The following is a 24,292-nucleotide window of genomic DNA, read 5'->3' as shown; positions in this document are numbered from 1 at the left end:
TCTGCTCAATCTTGCATATAAATATGCTAATCATTAGAGGAATTCTGCTTGCTTCAGTTTTACAAAACCAGCTCCTTAACCAGAAGGTGCATCTCCTGAGAAGTACAAAAATAATGATTATTTATCAAAGATTTGCAGGAATCCTGTGTCAAATCTTTCTTGGATCCTGATGGCAGCCAGATGTCTACTGTCAATCACCTCTTGCCCCTCCCATTCCCCCTTCCCTTGACATAAAAGAGGTGTGAACATTGTACTTCCTTAAAATGGATTTGAGGCACCACAAGTTCTCCCATCTTCTTGGGTGGCACATTCTCAATCAATAAATCTCTCCTTACTCCCACTCCACACACACAAAAAAATGTTAACATTTTGCTGAATGAAGGAATACTACTCCTTCAGAGGGAAGGGAGAGGCCCCTGAAATCATGAGTGTCCATGTCATTGTAGAAAAGGGTTTAATACTTCAAGGACAGCATCTAGTAAAGTATACATGGGGTAATGGACACAGACAGTAGGAGGGTGAGGGATTGTGTTGGGAGGTGGGAGAGGCCAGGGAGTAATCAATGGGGGGGAAAAAAAAGATACATATGTAATACTTTAAACAATAAAGAATTTAAATTTATATTAAAAAAAAGTATACATGGGGGTGTTTGGTGCCCAACTAAGGACCAGTAATCAATGGTAATATAAGATATTTTCTATGTATCATAACACAGGCATATAAGCATGAACATTTTTACAAAAAGATTAATCCATTTCATATACATTCAGATAGACAGAACTGTCCAACTGTTTAAAAAAGATTGAGTTTAAAAAACCTAGAGGTTAAAACATCTATTCAGTTTATCAATTTAAAATCATTGAGTTATGGCAGTGCATTATTAAACTTCTCACTGGATAAAACAAAATGATAATTAAAATAATTGATTAAGCATTTCAAATTTGATAATATTGTTTAATACCATCTGAAACTACCTAATACTTGGACAATTCCTAGCCAACAGATGTATGGGGTCACTTCATATGTATTATTCTTTTACCCATTTTTTATAATTTCTAATTTATTTGTTATTCAATTGATTAAACACACATTTCAAGATATATAACAATTTCCCCCACATATGCCAGAATAGTGACTAAGGACACAAGTGAACATTTAACTTGTTTAAACATGTACTGTAATACCCATTATCATTTTCATAAAATGTAATGTCTTTCAGTTATGAGAGATTTATAAACTAGCAAATCTAGAATAAGTAGCAATACAGCAAATAATTCAAGAAATCAACCTCAGTAATACATATGTCTATTTTATTAAAAAAGTTACAAACAGGTGGACTGCAGGGTCGTCTTACAAAATGACAAGAATGAAATCTATTGGAAAAATTTTACTTTTACAAATCTTTATAGATCATTGTTCAATGTTTGTACTTGTTATTTGAGATTTTTAGCTTTTATTGATAAAGTTACAGTACATTAGATCCATAATAGGCTACATGATTTTATTTGCAGAGCCCTACTGCAGTGATTTGAACAACTCCTAAACAGATGCCATAGTAAAGACAAGACATATATTGCATTTAATATTAATTTATTTTCCTAATAAGCAACTTGACATGCAATCTATTAAGGAAGCTAAAATAACTTTTGGTCCCTTTTCTTAAAATGTGCTGGAGAAACCACCTTTAAATCACTTTCCCCTGATTCCTGTGATCCTAAGTGAATTCAAGTTAAATTTCCTGCTGAGGTTAGTGACAGAGAGAGATAGGGAGGGAGGAAGGGAGAAAGGGAGGGAGCCAGAGGGAGAAAGAGAGGAAATGAAAAAAAAAACTATCCATAGGAAAGAAACTGTATAAAAAAATCTATCTGCAGAAAATTTAAATCATCATGAATTATTTGATTCCTTTAGATTTCACACAGCTAATAAAGATGAACCACAATCACTTAACCAACTTTGAGTGTTTGGTTTTAAGTTTGGTATTAAAGTGCAAACTTAAATTAGATATTCATTTCAAGCAGTTAATAAATAAGAAACAATGTTTTGCCTCTATCCTTATAATCTCAGGATAGATAAAATTTAAAACTTAAGATCAAGGGTTCACTTTGAGGGAATTTGATCAGGAATCAAATGCAACACGATTTAAAAAAAGGAAATCAAAGTTTAATCAATTTCTATGCAATAATTAATGGCCATGCTGACCAATAAATCACATGAATGTAGATATCACTTTATTTGAACGTCACACACAATATAAATTTAAAATTGCCACACCCTTCAATAAACCATCACTGCATATATCAGACCTTTCCTTGACAAAGTTATTGAGCTATTATTATAGACGAAAAGTATAGTTTTGGTTTTTTTAATTTTGTTTTATTTAGAAGCATGTTCAAATGACTAAAGCTGGGCTCCTAAAATCAAGAACTTTGGTGCAGTAGGTGAGCTGCAGTTATTAACTTCTGCAAATTAAATGCACACAACTAAATCAAATAAAAAACCCAAAACCAAAATACTGTCAAACTTACAAAAATGTTAAATTCATTGCTAGAAAAAGCATTTATCATGATGTTAAAACTGAACCAAAAGATTATTCCTTAAAAATTTCCTTTCTTTCTGTTTCTATATCTGTGTTATTGATAAAATGTTCAAGTATTCAGACACAATGTGCTGATTAGGTAAACAACATGGAAGGCAATGGCTATTAGAAGCACATTTGAAAAAAAAAAAAAAAAAAAAAAAAAAAAGCCCAGAGACTTGGCGCTATCCTCCTGATACACAGATTTTCGTCTCTACTACGAACATGCTTCTTTAAAATAACTAAAAAGCAATTGTGATAGTGCAAGAAAACTTTAACAATATTGCTTTAAACTATTATTTGGAAAGACAAATATTAAGAACTAGAAAAGTGTATATGATTTTACTTGAATTCAATTTTACATGTGCAGAAGTCTATTAGATGTCAATTACAAGCCTGATAGGCAAAGCTGAGCTATCTCTGTTTAGATATACAATTAATTTACCATGGATACAATATCCCTTTTCAAAGGCATTGCTAAGTAGGTCATAACTAAATTTAGATCTTAACAGAAAGGAAAATGTTACTGCTGCAATTTGATGCTGTAAATGAGATTAACACATGTGAAAACCTAATGGAATCAAATATTTAACTCTTCAGCTAAATGCTCTACAGTCAATTTCAAATACCAATTGTGACTTTCAGAACATGTTAACTACAAAAATACATTACAAACTGCACTTGAAGAAAAGGGATATTTCATCCATTCAGGTGAAAACCTGATATTGTTTTTTTTACAACACTGCCACACGTAAACAAAGTCTCAAAGTATTAACCAACCATTTAAAGGAGAAAAATTTTACAAATAGGATGAAGCACTGGTACGAGGTAATATACAGAAGTAACCATTTGTTTAAGGCTCAATTTTTTTTCTCCATTATAACTTTCTTTTAAAAGGCATTGAGTAGGTAATACTGAGTTTGAGTATTTAATAAATACAAGTTGAGAAACTGATTAAAGAAATCAATTAAAATATTAAAAATTAATTCTTGTATATTAGCCATCAATACGAACTTAGAAAGCTACAAAAGGACTGATTGGTAAAGAATAGATTTTAAACATATGGTAAACGTGCTAAGCATTTCTATTTAAGGTCAATGGATCTTGAAGCCAAAGACCTTATGCACTTAATTAGATGTATGGCAACATACTGTAATAGAGACAGGTTTACCAAGGCTCAGTTCTGCAACCCAGGTTGTAAAGTTCTCCAAAGCAGCATCTGTGCAAATTTCCTCTGAGTTTTATCTGCAATTAAGATAAAAATGTCATAAAAATATAGTAACACAGATTACCATTTAAAATGAGAACAATGACAACAGAGCTATTTACATATGGAAGTGGTATCAGAATAACTATCTCAAGGTCAAATTGTACTGTGTTCACCATCACTTTAAGTAAAAAAGTAATTTTCCATGGTCCATAAAAGTCAATAAAAAGTAGAAACACTATAATGATGTATTGAATATAATATACTGCACATATGTAACTACCCTAGTTTATTTTTTAAATACTATTATATTTCATGGTTGTATTATACATCATACAATATAAAAATGCTCTTACTGGTTTAAAAGATCTTGCAGTATAAAAGTGGCACATGTTATTTCTACTTTGCATTTGATATGTTTATTTTTAATGGAAAATGGTATTAGAATTAAATACTATTTATATGCTAAAATAAGTATGTGAACAAAACTTTCCCAAAATGTAGGAGTTTTGTTTTTTGAGAATTTAAAATACGAAAATGTAATCCATCAGGGTTTAGCTATTGAGCACCTACTAGATGCCCTGACTTGAGATATGCTGCTGACAGGAGTTCATAAATTCTACTCAGGTCTGTCCTTTTTGGACATTCTCCCAACCACAGGAACTTCTATGATTGGGATGTCTCAGTCTCTGCTCTTACTATTATTAGACTTCTGCCCTTCTAATTAATATCAGAGAGCGCGGGTGTCTATTATTCAGGCACAATGTCCTGTAACTGTGCTGGGTCACTAAATAGCTTCTAGGAGAGTAGAATTACATTTATATCTAATGTAGAAAATTTTTTAAAAATGTAAAAAAAAAAAAAAAAAGCCAGAAACAAATAGTAGAATAGCAACTATGAAAGACTGTCAAGTGAAACCAATTTATGGTAATCTAAGGGCTCTGCCAATGTTTATACATGCAGAATTTCAATATCATTTGACAGCTACATTTTTATTTGTATTCAAAGAACCTGAGAGAATTCTTTATTAGAAGCTATATCATAAAATAATTACTTTTAAAAAATGTCTCTCTGCTCATTACTGTTGCAATTCTGTCACCTAAACACATTAGGAAAAATAGGCAAAAGTTTTTCTCTAGAAATTATTATAAAAACATTTTTCCAATTAAATTAAAAAAAAATTTTTGCATTAAAGGAAAGTGTTAATTGGAACACTGGTTATTTAAGTTTGGGCAAGTTCAGTTTCTTCATTATTAAAATAAGCGTAAAAATTCTTTCACCAGATGTTTAGTAAATATCATAAAGTAATATGTGAAATATAAGGCAGTTTTTCATTTCTCAACTGTTACAAATTTCTACAAGATCAGGATTATATCTTTGATACCCATTTTTTTACGCTCATTTAAACTTTCATACCTATTTGAACACAACAATATGTCATACATGCAATTCTCTGGGAAGTTATTTCCATAATTCACAGTAAACTTTCCTCAATTAATTTGTATTAGTAAGTTTGCTATACATTTTAATCCACGTTTTTCAAATTAAACAATTATAAAGATTTTGGATTTTCAAATATGATTATGTCTCTGAAACAGTGAAAACTTGTATTATGTGATGATTTAATAATTCAGGCATTCCCTGAAATCAGACTGAGGAAACTGATTATTTCTAGCTAAAATAAACCTTAAGAATACAAACTAGCTTATTAACCATGATGTACATTAAATAAAATGTGAAATATGCATTATTTCCCACCCTCTAAAAACCTGGTTAACATTTGCTCCATCAATATTCCATAGGATGACAATACTCCAGTGAACTTAAAGAGACAGATAAATTCTGAGCCATACTTGACAATCTTAATAGGAGGCATACCTTTAAATAAACAGAGTAGTAATTACAGCTACTTTCAAGAGGGTAATACATTTTAAATCTATGGAGTAATAAATATTGAAGCAAAAACTTATATTAAGCGAGAAGGACAGTCTCAGATTAGCATTTCATAAGATGTAAAATATAAATGTTATTACTTCTCACTGTGACAGCAAAATTTTCACTGTACTAAAACCTCTCATTCATTTAAAAAACATTCTAGAAGCTTTATAGGCAGCTGGTCAAACTCATATTTTTTAATTCCCAAGATGTTGCAGACACTTTGCAAAAGTATAACTTGCTTCTTGAAAGATAGAACACAAGTGATCCTCATCCTCACTCTCAAGTTTCCAGCAAGACACCCAACAAATCTTAACTCTGGAAGCCTCTGTTCAAACTCTTTCATAACAGTTTACACTTTTTTCTAATTAGATTTTGTTATGGAAAAGCCAAAGAAAAACCCCAAACAACAGGCCAAACTTTTTGCCCAGGAAATTATGAAACAGGGTCTCATAAGTGGGATAAATTGGTACATGAGAGTACCAAACACAGGACTGAAAGAACAAAGACCATTATTTATGTCAGCATGAAGAAAAAGGGAGATTCTTGATTCAAGACTAGCACATCATTTCGTGTGGCAGCAGAATGCCTGAGATTTTAACAAGGGCTCCTGAAAGGCTTAACAGTTTATGAGTGATTTTTTAGGTGAGCTGCACTTACCATTTCTACATATTGAATATAATGGACTTGTTGGCATTATTTTTAGCAAATATAAATATGAAATCATAATTGATTTTAAGTTTTTTTTTTTTCATTTTAAACATATAATATTCTGAGGATTTTACAAAAAAATTTAAAACTAAATTACCCATCACATTTTTTACTCTGCATTTTCATATCCAATATAAATTTTGATTACAATGGCAAAACACTAGGCTGGAATTCTGTTGATAGAAGCTATATTTTTGTTAAATAATCTTGTTTCTCTATCCTCATTTGCATAATAAACTTAAAACTTATTGGGGGTGGAGTGGGAGGACTCTAATTAAAAGTGCTCACCAGTTACCCACTAAACACAGAGAGCAAAAGCTGAACTATGAAACAGAATCCTTGAAAGAAAGTGGAACATTGCTTTAAGGAGAACATGCACTCCAATAGTTTATGTGAACCCAGGGTAGAAGGGGAGGGATAAGCAACTTTTCTTATGTCCTGATATAAAATAACATATCTTTAAGTTTAAATTATGACGAGTTCGATTCTGAGATCTCAGATAGTATGACCATGTCCACTGATAATAAGCAGTAGCAGTGTGAGCCCAATGATTTGATCCTAGCTGCTAACTGTGAATTAGACCAGGTGGGGAGGGCACTGTTCCCCTCAACTCTAAATTGCTTTTGCTGTATCCAATATTCCTAAGACTGTGATTAATCAAAAGAATTTTGGGGTATGCTTTTGATAGGATAAGTTTTTCTTAATGATATTATCTTCGGGATTTTATAATTATACTGAGAAAAAAATCCCATGAGGGGAATCTTTCCTGTAGTATGGCTAGAATACTTCCTGGGTGGCAATTCTCCAACCCCATGATGCAATTTTTCTTAATTCTACTGACGGTTCATTCTAAGCCACAGAGGTAATGAAGTAAAACTGAATGGCTCCCATGCATTTCATTCTGCAATAAAAGCCTAATCTTGAGGTTAAAGGAAGCAATTAAAGAGGGAACAGATATTTTAAAGAAAAGAGTAATTCTAATCACCAAACACTTTAACACCCAAAGCAGGTCTAACTAAGCACCTATTCACTCTGAACAGTCACAAACCGTGAACCTTGTAGGGGTTAGTAAAGGTCTGAGAGAATTAGTAGGGCAGAAAGAAAAGGCAACTCTGTGCCCCCCCTTCTACCCTAGGGCCATTGCAGGTCTTTATCGTACATATTACCAGTAAAGCATGCCTTCTCCTCCATTCAGAGCCACCATGCCACAGGCTCATTTTGAACTGGTGAGCATTTAAAATAAGCTACTTTCCCCACTCAAAGTGATGAGCAAAATAGGGCTGGGGAGGGAGGTATCTATCTAAACTGTAACTTCTGCAACAGAATTCCACCCCAGTGTTTTACTGGGATCATTAATATTTAACTTTGATATGAAAATGCCAGCACTTTAAAATATACAATGTTATTTAATTTTCATGTTTTCTCCTCACAAATGCTAACTCCCCAGACTATCATATCTAAGTAAAAGATGAAAAAAATAATAGAAGCAATTGATTCCACACATTTATTAAAAAAATTAAAATACTAATCAATTCCAGTTTTTAGAAATAGTAAGGCCAGCTAGACTAAAATGACATTAATAAATTGTTCAGCCTTTCAGGAGCTTTTGTTAACATCCCAGGCATTCTGCTGCCACGTGAAATGATGTGCTAGTCTTGAATTAAGAATCTCCCCTTTTCTTCGGGATGACATATATAATGAACTGAGGCTGACATAAATAATGATCTTTGTTCTTTCAGCTTGATTCCTGGCGTTTGGTACTCTTATGCACCATTTATCTCTTTGAGAGAACCCTTTCCATAATTCATGGAGAAAATAAGATCAAATTTTGCAGGAGATCTTTAAGCTACACTGAGTGGCCAGATTATTATGATCTCTGAACGCATAATAATCTGGCCACTCAGTGTATATACTATATAATAAAAGGCTAATATGCAAATTGTCCCTTTGACCAGTTCGACCAGCAGGCAGGCCAGCCAACTTGGCCCATGTCCCCTCCCCCTGGCCAGACTGGCCAAACCCCACCCATACATGAATTCATGCACTGGGCCTCTAATACACACACACACACACACACACACACACACACACACACACACACACACACTGAGTGGCCAGATTATTATGCATTCAGAGATCATAATAATCTGGCCACTCAGTGTTTAGCGAAGAACACATTTTTAATAACTTTTGCCAATATGGGACTGGGATATAGGAATCCCTGAAAACTAATCTTTTAGAAGAGTCTATTTGCCAAAAGGGTATTTACCATATTGTCACATTTAAGGGATAACTTTACTGCACTTTCCACCTTCCTTTCAGGAAATCAACACAATATTTTAGGATATTATTGTACTTCTTTTTGGCATTCCCTTTGTTTGGAATCACCTCTAACCATTGCCGACCCACTCACACCCTACCTATTCTTTTAAAAAATATTTATTGTTGCAAGTATTACAGATGCCTCCCCATTTCCCCTTCATTGCCCCCCTATTCTTTAAGGCCTGGCTCAAATGCTACTGCTCCCCCATTCATCTAAATCAGTGGTTCTTAGCCAGTGGGAATTTTTCTCCCCTAGGAGATATTTGCCCATGTCAGGAGATATTCCTGCTTGTCACAACTTGGGGGTGGGGGATGTTACTGCCATCTAATACAGGGATGCTGCTAAACATTCTACACCCACTGCAACAAAAAGCCCTGAATGTTGAGAAACCAGCTCGAACTGGATGTCATCTCTCCTTTTCCTGGTCCCCCCAATAGTGTAATTTAATTCTTTTATATCATTGAGATTCACAAAACACCCAACATTCTCAACAACAGTATAGATACCAAAACAGCCATCTATCAATTATTCACACCAACACAGAGGAGCTAGTAAAGCTTCTCTGATGCAGTTGGTAAAAGTGAAACAGGCCACAACACTGACCTGGGTTTCTATTACAATGCTGCTGCCCAGTAAAAACGGTCCTTCAGTGCACTTGATGGCAGGCTCCTTGGGTCAGTAAGGAAACCAGCCATGAAAGCACTACTTAAAGAATCTGGCTCTGAATCCAAACTTACACTAAGATTACTGCCAGTGGGAGGTTGAAAGGTGAGGAAACAATCCTGAAAGCCATGCAGATAACAGGTGTTGGGCAAGAGAGTGGTGACCCAAACTGAAAGGTGCTAAGAAATAAATGTGAGGAATTATCAGAAGCAATTCATAGAGCACTGATTTTTCCCTTTTAACCATCATGTACTTCTGACTTAACTCAAGTCTTACTATTTCTAACGTGGACAAGGTACTCTTCTTAATATTAAGGATAGCATTTCTCAAATCACCTTTACTTGTCAAAGTTGGATATTCAATCCAGATTTGGGACTGAGTTTCATGACTTAAGCTACAGGATTGAGAATTTTTTTAGGTAAATAGTGAGCAAGAAGTACAACCACAAATTTTCTAGACCTCAGATTACAGATTTCAATACACATCAGTTCAATCTTATTTGACGGAATATTAAAAATTACATATAATGTGCTGTTCTAAAAGATCTTGATCATGGATTCCCTTTAATATTTTCAGAAATTCAGCTGGTTAGAGGTTTTATTTTGTGGTTCACTCTTTCAACAGTGTATTCTGCTTACAAAAACGAAAACCAAACAAAAAACTACACAGGCAACTTGAGCCATTATTAAAAAATGAGCAATTATTAGTATCAATATTTTCTGATTTTTAGTATATTAGTTAACAAAATATGTAAACAGACTTGGTTTGAAATATAAAAAAGATATTTAATCATTCTTGTAGGTAACCAAATGAATTAAAAGTAATTTGGTCGCAAAAGTTACAAAATAAAATAAATTCAGGATACCTACTTGGGTTCCCTCCCTGCTAAAGGGAATCTATTTATCTCTCAATACACTTCGCTTTCACTTAAAAACTAATAATAAACTAAAATTAACTCAGTAATAATCCACAATAAGACTTAAAAATCACTTTAGAAATTGCCCATTTGCTGATTTGCCTGAGACCAATTTTATTCTGTTTACTTTCTATAGCTGTCTATAATAATGGTAGAAAGAAAATTGGTAATATTTTTGAGAACTGGTTGATTTTTTTTTTAATGATTAAACTAAAACATGTACGCTTTTGTCATTTGCCCAGTTTAAAGCGTCAGGAAGAGAAATAGAACATACTGGTGAAGATATAATCACTATACAGAACTTGTTCAAACTTGAAGCTGGCTTATAGTTTAAGATGAGAGATTATAGAAACAAGAACATGAGTCTCAATCACCTATATATGCTTGTTACTGCCTCAAAAGACTATACTGTAAGTGCAATACTATCAGCAAAACATGCTGGACTACAGTCTGAACAGTGATTTTATATAGGTATAAGAAAATAAATGAGTTTCCATCAAATTCTGGTATGCTGGAAAGTTGATGAGTGAAATCATTTTGAATAAAACACTGTTGTCATCCTTCCTTTTGAAAGATGATACTACCTGACAGGAGCTCTTGTCTGAAAAGATGAGTTAGGGGCCATTAGTTAGTCTTTTGTCCAGGGAGTACATGAAGCCAGACCTCTGATTAGAAATCATCACTGAAATATGAGACGCCTGTTGCCATTTGTAGCATTGCCTTCTAGACTTGAGGTCAGTCTTGGCTCAAAATAATCAGTCCCATTCCTAATGTTGTCGGGCTAGTCTGGCATTTGCTGTGATTTCTCAGTCATCCAGACTATTCGTTGTTTTATCACATTATCTAAATGTTACTAAGTGAGTTTATTTGCCCATTTTTTATGTCTAGATTTAAAAATCATGATATGAATAAATAATCTAATTTTAAATGCTCAGTAAGTAGTATACATTGAGTGGCCAAATTGTTATGATCTCTGAACGCATAATAATCTGGCCACTCAGTGTATATACTATATAATAAAAGGCTAATATGCAAATGGTCCCCTGGACCAGTAGTTAGACCAGCAGGCAGGCCAGCCAACTTGGCCCGTGTCCCCTCCCTCTGGCCAGACTGGCCAAACCCCACCCGTGCATGAATTCATGTACACACACACACACACACACACACACACACAAGAGTGGCCAGATTATTATGCATTCAGAGATCATAATAATCTGGCCACTCAGTGTACATCAACTTTTCCAAAAACTCATTCATTTGAAAAAATGTTAAGTCATTATTTAATTCAATGAAGTTTCAAGGTTTTGTTATTATTCTGTTTGTTATTCATTAAAATTAATAAGAACATTCACTAGGCTTAGAACTGTTACTTCTAACACATCACAGATGATTGTGCCAGATTCTCATTTGAACTATATATTCATGAAGTCAAGGTACACTGTGCCACTATAATTTGTTATTATCAGAACTGACTTAAGTCGCTCAAGTGCCAGGTACAGAAGATGAACTTGATTAAGTAATCATTCTGTTAAATCAAGCATTTGGGTGATTAGTAAATTGATGATTTCAATTATAGCAGCTCTCTAGTCAAGCATAGAAAAGTATAGAGAACAAAACTAATCATCTTCTAAAATTATTGCCGGATGCTCTCTTGTGGATTTTGTATGCTAAATCACCAAAACTCTGAAAAGGTGTATTATCCTTTAATTCACTCCACCCCATAGGAATGCTATCAATCAAGCAGAAAGAGAACAGTACCTCACTTGAAAAAAAATAAATCTTCTGATGGTAGTACAAGCAATTTCTTACCTTTGTTTCCCTTATCTGTATTTTTCAGGCATTCAGCATTGAATGTTGACTATTTTGGGCAAAGGGAAATGTTACTTTAAAAATAAAGAAATTGAAGGTAGCACAATGTGTTTCAACGTTAACCGGCTTTGTTATATATGATCAAAAACAAAACACTCTCTGGTTCATAAGATTCCATCAATGACTAACCTGCTCGGTATGGCCATGATTGAGGTTATCTTTTTTACTGGACAACACAAGTTGTACAACACTGATCTTGCTTCTCGGGCAGGGATGAATAGTTCATTTGCCTGACGATCTCAGCAAAAAGTTCATCCACCATTGATTTACTTTTTGCCGATGTCTCCATGAAAGGACAGCCCCATTCTTGAGCCAGAGCTCTGCCTTCTGAAGACATAACCTCTCTTTCTGGTTCCAGATCCACTTTATTTCCTACTAGGATTAGCGGGACTTTTTCATATCTCTTCACTCTGACAATCTGATCTCTCATTGGCTTGATATCCTATTCAAACAATCACAAAAAGAAAAGAAAAAATTATGCCGTTTGCATAACCAAAACAGAAGTATTGCTATCTCCTAAGAGCTCACACCTCGGCGAGTAAAGAAAGCTGAATCCAAAATAAAACCACACACCCAAATAGAGAAAATGTAATTTTCTACAGTAAAGTTGGAACTTGATTATTTCCACAGACTCTACCTGCTGGATTTCTGTCAAGAATATAAAATGTAGGTTACACACTAACTTTAGGATTCACTTAATCACTTCTTTGCCACAGTTTATACTGATTTAAAAAGTTCCCAAATATGATGAATCCATTCATACATAAAGGTGTTTGCCCATCTCCTTAAACCTGCCAGCTTGTCATCACTCCTCCTAACACTTGATATCCTAGCACAGGATTGTAGCATCTATGCATTCCTAGCCATTTAGTAAGAGCACTTGAGAGAAAAGTGTTTAAGGTGGAAAAACACTGTGTTATGCCTAGAAGAAAGTTAAAAATAGATTCTTGCACTTATAAGTTTCATTTTAAATTTAATGGTATATTTTTATCTCGGTAAAATTAAATACTTTAAAATATGTTAAATATAATGGAAACTATTGTAACAATGAGCAGCTCCTGGGATGGACAGGCAGGTGAGAGTCTGGGTGAAAAAAAGTCACACTTTTCTTTGCCTATATTTGGGTTTACAACTTGAATTTCCCCCCAAGTGTATTATTTTTTTCTAAGTAGTTACAACTAATCACAAAAGATAAGAGCTTTAGCAATTCTCCAACTTGGAGGGGAGGTATGATTAAAGACAATATCATAGATTTTATACTAACATTACACTTTTTTATTTTTCATAACTTAAAAGTTTTAACTGAAATATAAATATGTGATTAATTTAAATAGTTACAGTAAATAGAATTTTCACAGGTAGGATGAAGAAAAAAAGAAGGGGCTGTAAAATTTTACAAAAAACATAGTTATTTGATATTTGCAACAATTTTATATGATCACTTATCAATTCAATCTCCTAGGTTAAGTTTCTTTTCCCCTGCATCTTCATGGAAACTCAAGTTCAGCTGAGAATCCAATTTTATGGCATTTGGGTTTAAAAGTGTTTAAGTCTCTGTTGAAATAATGGCAGATTTTTCACTCCGTATTTATGGCTATAACAGAAGTAGATATAATTGAAATCTTATGAAAAACCCTTCAAAAGATTTCCAGCCTCAAGGAGTCAGCTAATAGAATAACAAATTTCCCAAGATCCTTCAGAAAGAAAATGCCTGCCAAATAGCACCTTTAGTACTTCTGGGGGGGAAATGCTGTTATGATATTCTTGCTTTGGAATTTAAGCCTACATAAGATGGACCTGAGTTTGGTCAATATAACTTTTTTTCATTCACCCAGAATTATTATCTGTAAAAGAAAAAAAATCCTTAAGTGCTATATCTGGTTACTGAAAAAGTTCACTATAGCACTTTAAAATACTAAGAATAGTGGAATTATCACATTGCCTTGACTAAACTACTTAATGTCTCAAGTAAGGAGCATTAACTGAATACCATTAAATGTAGAAAAATATCAATTTCCTAAATCAATGGAGGTCAATATAATGGGTCAATAGGAGGTTATTTTCAAGGAATAAATAGCAACATTTATTGCATCTCTTAAAATAATGTTAAACCTTTGGTCTTTCTCCTAATGGAGGACAGGACAGATTTTCCGAGGAAACTGGACCATCTCCAGTTTGGCCACCCAGGCGGGATTATAAATCTGCATTTGTTCAACGTTCCCAGACCCCTGTACTTTTGATAAATATAGTCAGTGTTATCAGAAACACTTTGGATAACTGGAGAAAAGAAGGGGCTTTCTACATTTGCAATTAGTAATTTTCCCTTCACATGCCCCAAGTAAGTAAGTAAAATGCCTAGAAGGCAGGTCTCGAGTTTGTCTTGCAGCACTAAGATTTATGAAGCTGGCTGAGAAACTTGGGTGAGCCCAGAGAAGGGGTGGGGGAAAGCAATCACAAAGCAATTACATATGCAACAGATATTAGGCTCCAAATAATTTTCCTTCCAAGATGATGTATTTACCCGAGGTTATTTGCTAACGTTTTGTTGAGTATACTAATCAATACTTGTTGAACTGAACAATCAACTTCATAAAGTTACATTCCAAACTAAATACACACGGAATGACATTTCTTTTTCACTTTTCTTTGGCTTAAAAAAAAAGTTTAAAATATTTGTTGACAGTTGTTATTTTACTCCTCTCTATGGAAACAACCCAATACTTTTTCACACCAGGGGTAACCTCAAGAATGCGCCATGTCTAACTTTCAGAAGCAAAACATAGTCATTAGCGCGAGGCTCGCGCAAACCAGAAGTAAAAGCAGGCTCACCACACCCCCTCGGAACAAATGACAAAACTTCGCCCGGTTACCTGAAAAGACTGTTGATTCACGAGACTGTACACCAGGATGAAACCTTGACCGTTTTTGATGTAGAGATCTCTCATGGAGGCAAACTGCTCGGTCCCTGCGGTGTCCAGGATCTCCAGCACCGACGGCGACGAGTCCACTTCGATCTCTTTGCGGTAGAAATCTTCAATGGTGGGGTCATATTTCTCAATGAAAGTCCCGGTGACAAACTGCACAGTCAGGGCAGATTTGCCAACCCCTCCGCTCCCTAACACCACCACCTTGTATTCCCTCATGAGTCTCCCCTAAACCCACTCGCCCACGAGGAAGGAGAAAGAGCGCCCCGCTAGCTGCGGCGCGGCTGGGGAGGCGGAAGATGGGCGGAAATCTGCGATCTGGGGAGGAGAGAGCCGAGGAGCGGAGGGCCCCGACGGGGAAAGAAGAGGAAGTTAAAGGCGGGGGGAGGGGAAAGAGCAAGAGCGCAGTGTCGGGGTGGGTGGGGAGGAGATGGTAAACAGGGGGCGTGGGGAGCAGAAACGCGCCCCTCGAGGCCAGGGCTGGGGGCTGCGGATCGGGCGCCCCAGGGGCAGGCGGGTGCCGGAGGAGTCCGCAGCCACCGGCTGCCCCCACCCCTCCCCCGCCCTTCACACAAAGGGGCCCGGGGACCCCGCTTCCTGCTCTCGGGCCTGCGGGCTCTCTGCCCCCTTCGCTGCCGCCGGGCGGGTCTCAGGGCCGCGACTCCCGCGGGCGTTGTCCGGCCTGGGATGGGAGAAAGGGGTGCGCGTTACCCGCCTGGCCTCCCCGCCCCAAACCAGCAGCCTCCCCAGCACCCCCTATCCCCCCCGGACCGGCTGTCTCGGCCAACGCAGCCTTCGCCGCTTACCCCACTGTCTGCACCCGCCTGGCCGCCCGGGAGGCTCTAGGAAGCCAAGGCCATGGCTACGGGCCGGCCCCTCCGGATCGCCGCCGCCCGGCGCTGTCGTTCGCAGGGGGGAGGGGGGCGGGTGCCGTCCCGGAGGCAACGGCCCGCAGAGACTCCAGGCAAACCCACCTCTTTTTTTTCCTCCCCCACCCCCCACCCCCCACCCCACCCCCGGCACACACCCGGAAGGGTTTCCCTGTCACACGAGCTCGAGGTGCCCCAGTTCCCCGAGTCGGGGCAGGATCACTTCCGGTGGGGAAAGTCCCACCTCTCCGGAGCGAGGCCCCTGGCGCTCCGGCCGCGCCCTGCCGAGCCAGACGGCCGGGGAGTGTTTGTGGGCCGCGCCGTGGCCGTGGCCTTGGCCTTGGCCAAGGGCCTCTCCGAGGACCTCCGGCGCCCTTGCTTTCCGCGCCAGCCCGCAGCTGCTGCCGATCCTGCTGCTGCTGCTGCTGCTGCCAGTCCCACCCCAAAGCCATGGAAGCCCCTCCTCGTCTCAGCTGCCCTCAGCTCCGCCTGAGTACTTGCTGAGCTCGCTGGCCTGCACCGGACAGCCAATAATTACCTAACGACCGGAGAACGCCAAACATCCCTGGGCTAGAAGTGGCGAGGGAAATAAAACAGCCAAGAAAGTTTACTCTCTTTGCTGGTATCTCTTTCAAATGATAGTTTGTTTCTAAGAAATGCATGCAGATGACCCCCAGACTTCTGATTCCCTGTGTGGTGTGTTTGACTTAGCTGAGCCTGACAAATAAATACACAGTACTTTTTAATTAAATACACAGTACTTTTCTCCTCTGACAAATCTAACAAATCTACCAGCAACTGCCAAAATCACTCCTCTTTCTTGTCACCAGGCTCAGAAAGCAAAAGGAATGCAAATAGACTTCACAGGTACTCCAACTCAGCTTTGCTTTTCTTTGATTCGAACAGCAGGAAAGGTAAACACTATTCAGGGAAGATTTGATTGGAAGTTGTTTATTCCTGCAGATTAGCAACTTTGATTCTTTCATTATCTGCATACACAGCAATTTGTATGGCTGGTTTTCCCTCGTTAAAGTTTTTAACAGCCATCCTTCACAGTCATTGAAATTCCAAAGGGAAGGTCTCTGGTGTTAAACACTAACTTTCTATTTTTAGATAAAATTGGTGCTTCTTACTATTTGTAAACTTTGTGTCAGATCCACGGGCCCAGAAAGCTAGGTTATATTTTAGGAATGTCACTCCCTCTTTGATTCTGGCAGGCACCCAGAAACCTGTGAGACTTCATGGCCACTCCTGTTAAATTGACTCCAAATTCCTTGCCTGCAAGCCCTAATGGTCAGAATGCATACATAAAAATATTACCTAATTCAAATTTTTAGATAACAGAAAACAAGCAAATCACAGTAGTGTAAAGAAGTTCTACTGTGTCTCTCCCTGAGTATTCCCCAAAGTCACTTACAGTATCCAAAGGACAGTTTAGTTCAATTTCTCTTCAGCCTAGGGCTGGTGCAATCAGTCCAGTGAAGTCCTCAGCTCTGGTTCCAGCTGGCCCGGGTCTCTCCTGATATCCGAGACACTGCCCTCTGCTGGAAGAGGTTTGGCCTTATGAGTTTCCCCATAGGTCACTGCTCCTTCCACATGTGCTGTTGCCTGATTTGGAGCTCTGCTGCCCATCTCCTTGTGGAGCTGTCTCCAGACTGTCTGGTGGAATCCACAGCGCTGCACCAGCCCTTCTTGTAACTGAGTCTAGAAATTCCTCTTCTGATCCAGCAATCAGCGTTGAGCAGTCTGGCAAACTTACTGCACTGTTACTAACCTGCCAGAACAGGCTGTCTTTTTTTTTTTTTTTTTTTTTTTTTTTTTGAGGTCATCCCACCTGTTGGCAACTGTAATAGCTCTGACTGTGTTGGCCAAAGTGTTTTTGAGAGAGTTCTTTGTTTCTCCACGCAGTAAAACACTCTTCCTCTCAGGACAGAGTCCCACTAGGTTGCTCTCAGCAACTACAGGGTTGATAAATGTCATGCTCAGTCTGAAGATCCTTCTAAACTTTCTTAAGAGGGGAGGGGTGGATCCATTACAACAGCATAAGGGAAAGCAAACAACTGAAAGTAATTTAAATGTCCTCCAATAGATGATCAAAAGTAATGTGTGTGTGTGTGTGTGTGTGTGTGTGTGTGTTCACATTCACAAATTGGGAAACCATGCAGCTGTTAAAAAGAGAAGTGCCAATAGTCCTAAGCACCAAAAGGTTGTCACTTCAGTTCCTGATCAGGACATATAGGCATATAACTGTGTTATAGGTTAGATTCCCCAGTTTGGGGCATGTAGGGAAGGCAACTGATGGATGTTTCTCTCTCTCTCTCTCTCTCTCTCTCTCTCTCTCTCTCTCTCTCTTTCATTTTATCTCTTCCCTGTCCTTCCCTCTCTCCCCCTTTCATCTATCTAATAAGGCTGAAAAAAGCAAACTAATGAACAAATATATAACTGATCCCATTCATGTAAAATATGTATGAGTGTGTGCAATATATAGTTCTATAGCCATTAAAATCTGAAACAGTCATTAATTATTGGTGAGGGTATTATGAAATGATTTATATTCTTTCACATTATTTTAAGTTTTAAACAATAATCAGGTATTACTGAGAAAGGGGAGTAATATATATTTTTATAATATATTTTTAAGGAGAAACAGAAGAAAGTTGTTTAAAAAAAAAACAAAAAAAAAAACACAATATCCTGACAATTTAGGGGTCAGTGCACAGGTCTACCCAATTTAAACTAACTCCTTCCCTATGTTTCTCCTGCCCTCCCCAAATATCTCTATACGTAAAGTATTTTCACATACATTGTCTCATTACATTCCACTTGTTCACCAGTTTAATTTGTTAGGCAAATAAGAGCGTAAAGACCAATTAGAAGAGTACTGCTTGGCAATTGAAAGCCAAGGTCTCTGAACTAAGGTGGACAGGCATTTAAATAGCAGCTCCCCCACTTCCTAGCTGTGAGGACCACACGCAAGTGATTTCACCCATCCGAGCCTCTAACTCCTCATCTGTCAAAAGGAGCTAATCATTCAATGTGAGAATATAAGGAAATATTATATATAAAATGTTTAGCATAGCCTCTTGCTCATTATAAACCTTTAATAAATGGTTTTTAAAAACTTTAATAACATGTTATTTGTAAAAAAAAAAATCAGTAGACATAGAGAGGCAAACAAAACTCAAAAAGCTATAGTAGCTCCATGCTTGGCCAGTGTGGCTCAGTTGGTGGAGTATAATTCTAGGCACCAAAAGGTTGTCACTTCAGTTCCTGATCAGGACACATAACCGTGTTATAGGTTATCTATTTGTCATTATAAAAATTATTCTTTGAAAAAGAAAGTAAGGTGTAATCCCACTAACCAAAGAAAATCACCATTATATTTCAGTGCCTTTCACAAAATTTTACTCTGAGAGTGAAAATATGTTTTTCAATGAGAATGGGGTCATAAAGTTTTGCAAGCTGCAGCTTTTGCTTTCAGAAATTTCATTCCTGCACAGAGTATTAAACATACTTATAGCCTGAGTATGCCTTCTTCCACATAGCTTTAGCTTTCCTACAACTCCAATTAACATTCATTCACATTCAACCCCGCCCACCTGGAATCTTCATTCAACCAATGGGATTTCATGGCAAGGTCTGCTTACCACAGAGGCCACTGCTACCCAAGCCTGGTCAAGCAAACATTCCTAGAGAGACACAAGGCTCTTATTTTCTAGATGTGTCAGCTGAAAGAGTTAGTTCTTTGGAACTCAGTGAGCTACTAAATAGAGTGTATCTAAAACAAGTCTGAACTCCTTAATCATTTTTCCTCTCCATTTCATCTGTAATTTCAAAGATAGGAAAGCATTTTGTAATCTATGAGGTACCACTAAATTTAAGGGATCAGTATTAATTACAATATTTTGTTGTTATTTCTGTATGTTTATTGGCAATTTAAATCTGTTGTATAACCATACTCTTAATTTATGGGCATCTGAGTTACCTGGAAATGTTGTTAAAATACAGATGACTAGGCCCTGCCCCCCAGAATCCTGATTCTGAGGCAGGGCCAAAAATTCACATTTTTAAGTTTCCAGATAACACTGCTGCTGGTCCAGGGACACCACTGTAAGTACCACTGTTATAAAAAAAAAAAGGTGGTAGGGCTTTATATTTGGATCTTCCCTGCTTAATATTCATTAATTTATCAACTCACTCAATCATTTATTCAGTACCCATTGACCGACTTTCTACTCCAGGCCAAGCGCTTTGCTAGATAGTGGGAATGGAAAGATGGATGAGACACAGTGCCCAAAGAAGTTCATGGCCTTTTGAGGAACGCAGACAGTTAAATCAATATTTATGTTATAGTGTGGCAAGTTTCATGATAGAAATATGGCCAGGGTGCTCTGGAAGACTCAGGAAGGGCACCAGAGACGGTTTTTTGCAAGAGGCGATTGAGTTGTAGGCGAGGAGGCCAGAGGGGTTAGTAGAGGCTAGAACCAGGTAAAGAAAAGCCTGGAGTCCTAAACTCCAGGGGCTTGATCTTTCCCTTGAAGGCTGTAGGAAGTCAGAGAAGGTGGTTTTACAAAGGTGGGACACTACTTTACTGAGCAAAAATAGATTTAGTAGCCCTAACCGGTTTGGCTTAGTGGATAGAGCATCGGCCTGTGGACTGAAAGGTCCCAGATTGGATTCCGGTCAAGGGCATACACCTTGGTTGGGGGAACATACCCATTAGGGAGTGTGCAGGAGGCAGCTGATCAATGTTTCTCTCTCATCGATGTTTCTAACTCTGTCCCTCTCCCTCTCATTCTCTCTTCCTCTCTGTAAAAAATCAATGCAATTTTTTAAAAAGTAGATTTGGCATCCAGGCCCAGGTTTGAATACTGGCTGTGATACTTGCATAACCTGGGCAAGTTACTTAACCTTCTCTGAGACTCCCATTCCTCATATGTAAAGGGAAAATTAATATCTACCTTATTAAAGTGTTTTGAAGATTAAGTAAGAGAAAGTACCTAAATGCCTGGAATATGATAGGTATATAACAAATGGTGTTATTATCAGGTTTAAACTTTAGAAAGCTAAATACATGGATTATTTCAGATTGAAACTACCAGGCTAGTTCAAATATCAAGGCCGTATTTGATATTATGGCAACTTGAATGATTTAATGGTATAATGATGATTATTTATTGGTACAGACTATATGCCAGGAATTGTGCAATGTGATTTATAATCATCATTTCACTGCATTCTTGCAATAACCTTAGACTTAAGTGTTATTATTATCATCCCCACTTTTGCAATGATGGGATTAAGGTTCCAAGAAGTTAAATAATAATCTGGCCACTCAGTGTATACCCAGAAGTTGGAGGTTATTATTGTAATAATAACACTTAAGTCTAAGGTTATTGCAAGAATACCACATATACCACATCACACAGTTTTTCAGTGGCAGAGCTTGAATTCCAATTCAGGTTAGTCTAACCCTAGAGTCTACACTGTATTACCTCCTTGTTCCTTAGAAAGCAATTTTATTTCTTTGGACTGTAGAACAGTGAGTGGATGTTAAGGCAACGTTAAAGCAAAGTTAAAGAATGTGAGCTTTATTCTCCTATTTCTCTAACCTTGAGCAAAGCTGATTGTTCCTACTGATTTCATACTTCCTCTGAAAACATGCCCCCATGACCTGCCAGGAGCCATCAACTAGGGGTCTGTGAGACCTGCTACTGATGCTTAAGTTGTCACTGTTACCTTCTAAAATATCCTGGAGCATTTACAATAGAGAGCCTCCTTCTCTTGATACAGGGACCACATTGAACTTCAAGGGAGGAGGCAAAGGGTAAGCCTAATTATTTTTAATACCATTTTGTAAATAGCAGTTATTACTTATTGGGAACTTGCTATGTGTCTGGAATTTTATGATACACTTTAATTCTCACAGCGACCCCATAGCAAGTACTATTGTCACCATCCCTAGTGTAGATATCAGGAAACGGAGGCTCTGGGAGGTTAAGAAACTTACCTAAGAATACACAGCCAACAGAGGCAGATTAAAAGTAGAGAACTGGTATATTCATTTTTGCAAACCTTATATTTTTAATTTTTTGCTTTGCTTCTGTAGCTATAACATTTCCAAATGCAAATGTAATTCTATTAGATGCTTCTACTGCCTATGTGATTTAGTTACTACACAATAGTTCAAACCAGGTTTTAAATTATATGTATGTAAATAATGCCTGTTTCCTCAAAATTATTGCATACTGTAAGGAGTTATTCTTTGGCTACTGTCAAAAAGACAAGAAATAAATGTTGTTGAGGTTGTGGAGAAAAGGAAACCTTTGTGCACTGTTGGTGGGAATGTGAGTTGTTATAGCCACTATGGGGAAAACACTGGAGGTTCCTCAGGAGATGAAAAATAGAACTACCACCTAATTCAGCAGTCCAACTTCTGGGTATACACTGAGTGGCCAGATTATTATACATTCAGAGATCATAATAATCTAGGCACTCAGTGTATCCCAAAGGAAATGGAATCACTATTTTGAAAAGATATATCTGCACTCCCATCTTTGGTATAGCATTATTCACAAAAGCCAAGATGTGGAAATAACCGAAGTGTACACAGATGAATGGATGAAGATTTTATATATACCTATTATACACACACACACACACACACACACACACACACACACACACACATATATATATATATATTTGAGGCCCAAATGCATTAAGATTCATACAAGAATGGGCCTTCCTTCTCCTGGCTGCTGGCACTGCATTCACTCTGGCTGAAGCCAACTTTCAGCCCTCACTCTGGCCCAGAGACACCTTTCCACCTTCCCACACTGCCCAGAGACCCAGAGAAGCTGGGATGGTGAGGAAAGCCTGCATTACTGCCATGGCCCAAGAGTCCCACCCCTGGCTTCTTGGTGCATGCATATTCAAATTAACATGCCATCTTTGTTGGGTTAATTTGCATACTCACTATTGATTGGCTAGTGGGCATCATGAAGGTATGGTCAATTTGCATCTTTCTCTTTTATTAGAGTAGATAATATCCTATCTAATAAAGAGGCAATATGCTAATTGATCCTCACACTGTCACAAAGATGGTGGCACCCACAGCTACAAGATGGCAGTGCCCAGTCCCCTCAGCCCTGCCAGAGTCTTGTCGTGCTCCTGCCTCCAGAGTCCCTCAGTCCCCTCAGCCACCCAGCCACCCAGGGCCACCCAAGGCTCAGGAACTAGGGCTGGCCGAAGCTTGCACTATCGAGAGTGGCAGTAGCAAAGGTGTGATGGGGTGTCGCCTTCCCTCCTTCCCACCCCTGAGGACTTCCAGACTGTGAGAAGGGGCAGGCCGGGCTGAGGGACCCCCCCTCCAGCGCATGAATTTTCATGCACCGGGCCTCTAGAAAAAGAGTACCTAATAAAAGAGTAATATGCAAATTAACTATCACTCTGCTCCACAAACCACACCCACCAGCAATCAGAGTAAGTATGCAAATAAACCCATCCAAGATGGCTACAGCCACAGAGAGTAGGAGAGAGGCATTTCCCCAGCAACGGAGGAAGCCAAGCTTTCCACCTGCCCTTGCTAGCCTAAGCCTCCGCTCAAGAATACAAAGTTTCAATTATAGAAGGTAAACAAATCCAAACAGAAACAGCTGCTGCCACAGAGTAAGCAGGAGGCTTGGTTCTGCTCCAGACTACAAAGTTTCAATTGTACAATAGAAAGTAAATACCGTGTTTTTTGGACCATAAGACGCACTTTTTTCCCCCCAGAAGTGGGGGGAAAAAGTCCCTGCATCTTATGGTCCAAATATAGCCTACACATATACTTTAAAAAAAAAGTTTTTTTACTTGCCCAGCTGTGTGTGGTCTCTGTGTGCTTGCCCGGCTCTAAAATGGTTCTAAATGCTGCTGTTTACTTTACAGGGTTGATTACATGTGTTTATGACTGTGATGTTGGGTTTTAATGCACATAAAATATTTTAGGACACTATTTGTTTCAGAATCTTTTTTTCTTCATTTCCCTTCTCTAAAAACTGGTGCGTCTTATGGTCCGGAGCGTCTTATGGTCCGAAAAATACGGTATATACCAGATACCAGGGCCTCTGCTTGGGTCACTGGGGGGCATGGCCAGCCTTCAAACCACCATAGGTCTCTCGCTCAGGCTGCCCCACGGCCAAGGGAATCCCCACCCTGATCTGGGACACCCCTTCATGGCAAACCAGCTGGCCTCCACCCATTCACCAGGCTTCTATCCTATCTAATAAAATAGTAATATACAGATTGACTATCACTCC

At 38.1% G+C, this 24,292-nt stretch overlaps 1 protein-coding gene across 2 annotated transcripts; it reads right to left on the bottom strand.

The window, feature by feature from the left end:
* Positions 1-1,289: 1,289 nt before the first annotated feature.
* RAP2C (RAP2C, member of RAS oncogene family) lies at positions 1,290-16,125 on the bottom strand. Of its 2 annotated transcripts, XR_006742006.1 has the most exons (5): positions 15,930-16,125; positions 15,070-15,805; positions 12,329-12,641; positions 9,355-9,533; positions 1,290-3,820 (listed from the first exon to the last, which is right to left on the bottom strand). XR_006742006.1 is itself a non-coding variant. In XM_036443368.2 (4 exons), the coding sequence occupies exons 2-3, from the start codon at positions 15,340-15,342 to the stop codon at positions 12,363-12,365; spliced, it is 552 nt and encodes a 183-aa protein (XP_036299261.1). In that variant the 5' UTR covers positions 15,343-15,805; positions 15,930-16,123; the 3' UTR covers positions 1,290-3,820; positions 12,329-12,362. The 2 variants fall into 2 exon arrangements, 1 of the variants encoding a protein (XP_036299261.1); XM_036443368.2 differs by lacking the exon at positions 9,355-9,533 and having other exon boundaries at positions 15,930-16,123.
* Positions 16,126-24,292: the final 8,167 nt, after the last annotated feature.

Source organism: Pipistrellus kuhlii, unplaced genomic scaffold (assembly GCF_014108245.1).
Source record: "Pipistrellus kuhlii isolate mPipKuh1 unplaced genomic scaffold, mPipKuh1.p scaffold_m20_p_19, whole genome shotgun sequence".
Lineage (NCBI taxonomy): Eukaryota > Metazoa > Chordata > Mammalia > Chiroptera > Vespertilionidae > Pipistrellus > Pipistrellus kuhlii.
The sequence above is the reverse complement of the archived record's forward strand: the minus strand, read 5'-3'. Positions and strand labels throughout refer to the sequence as shown.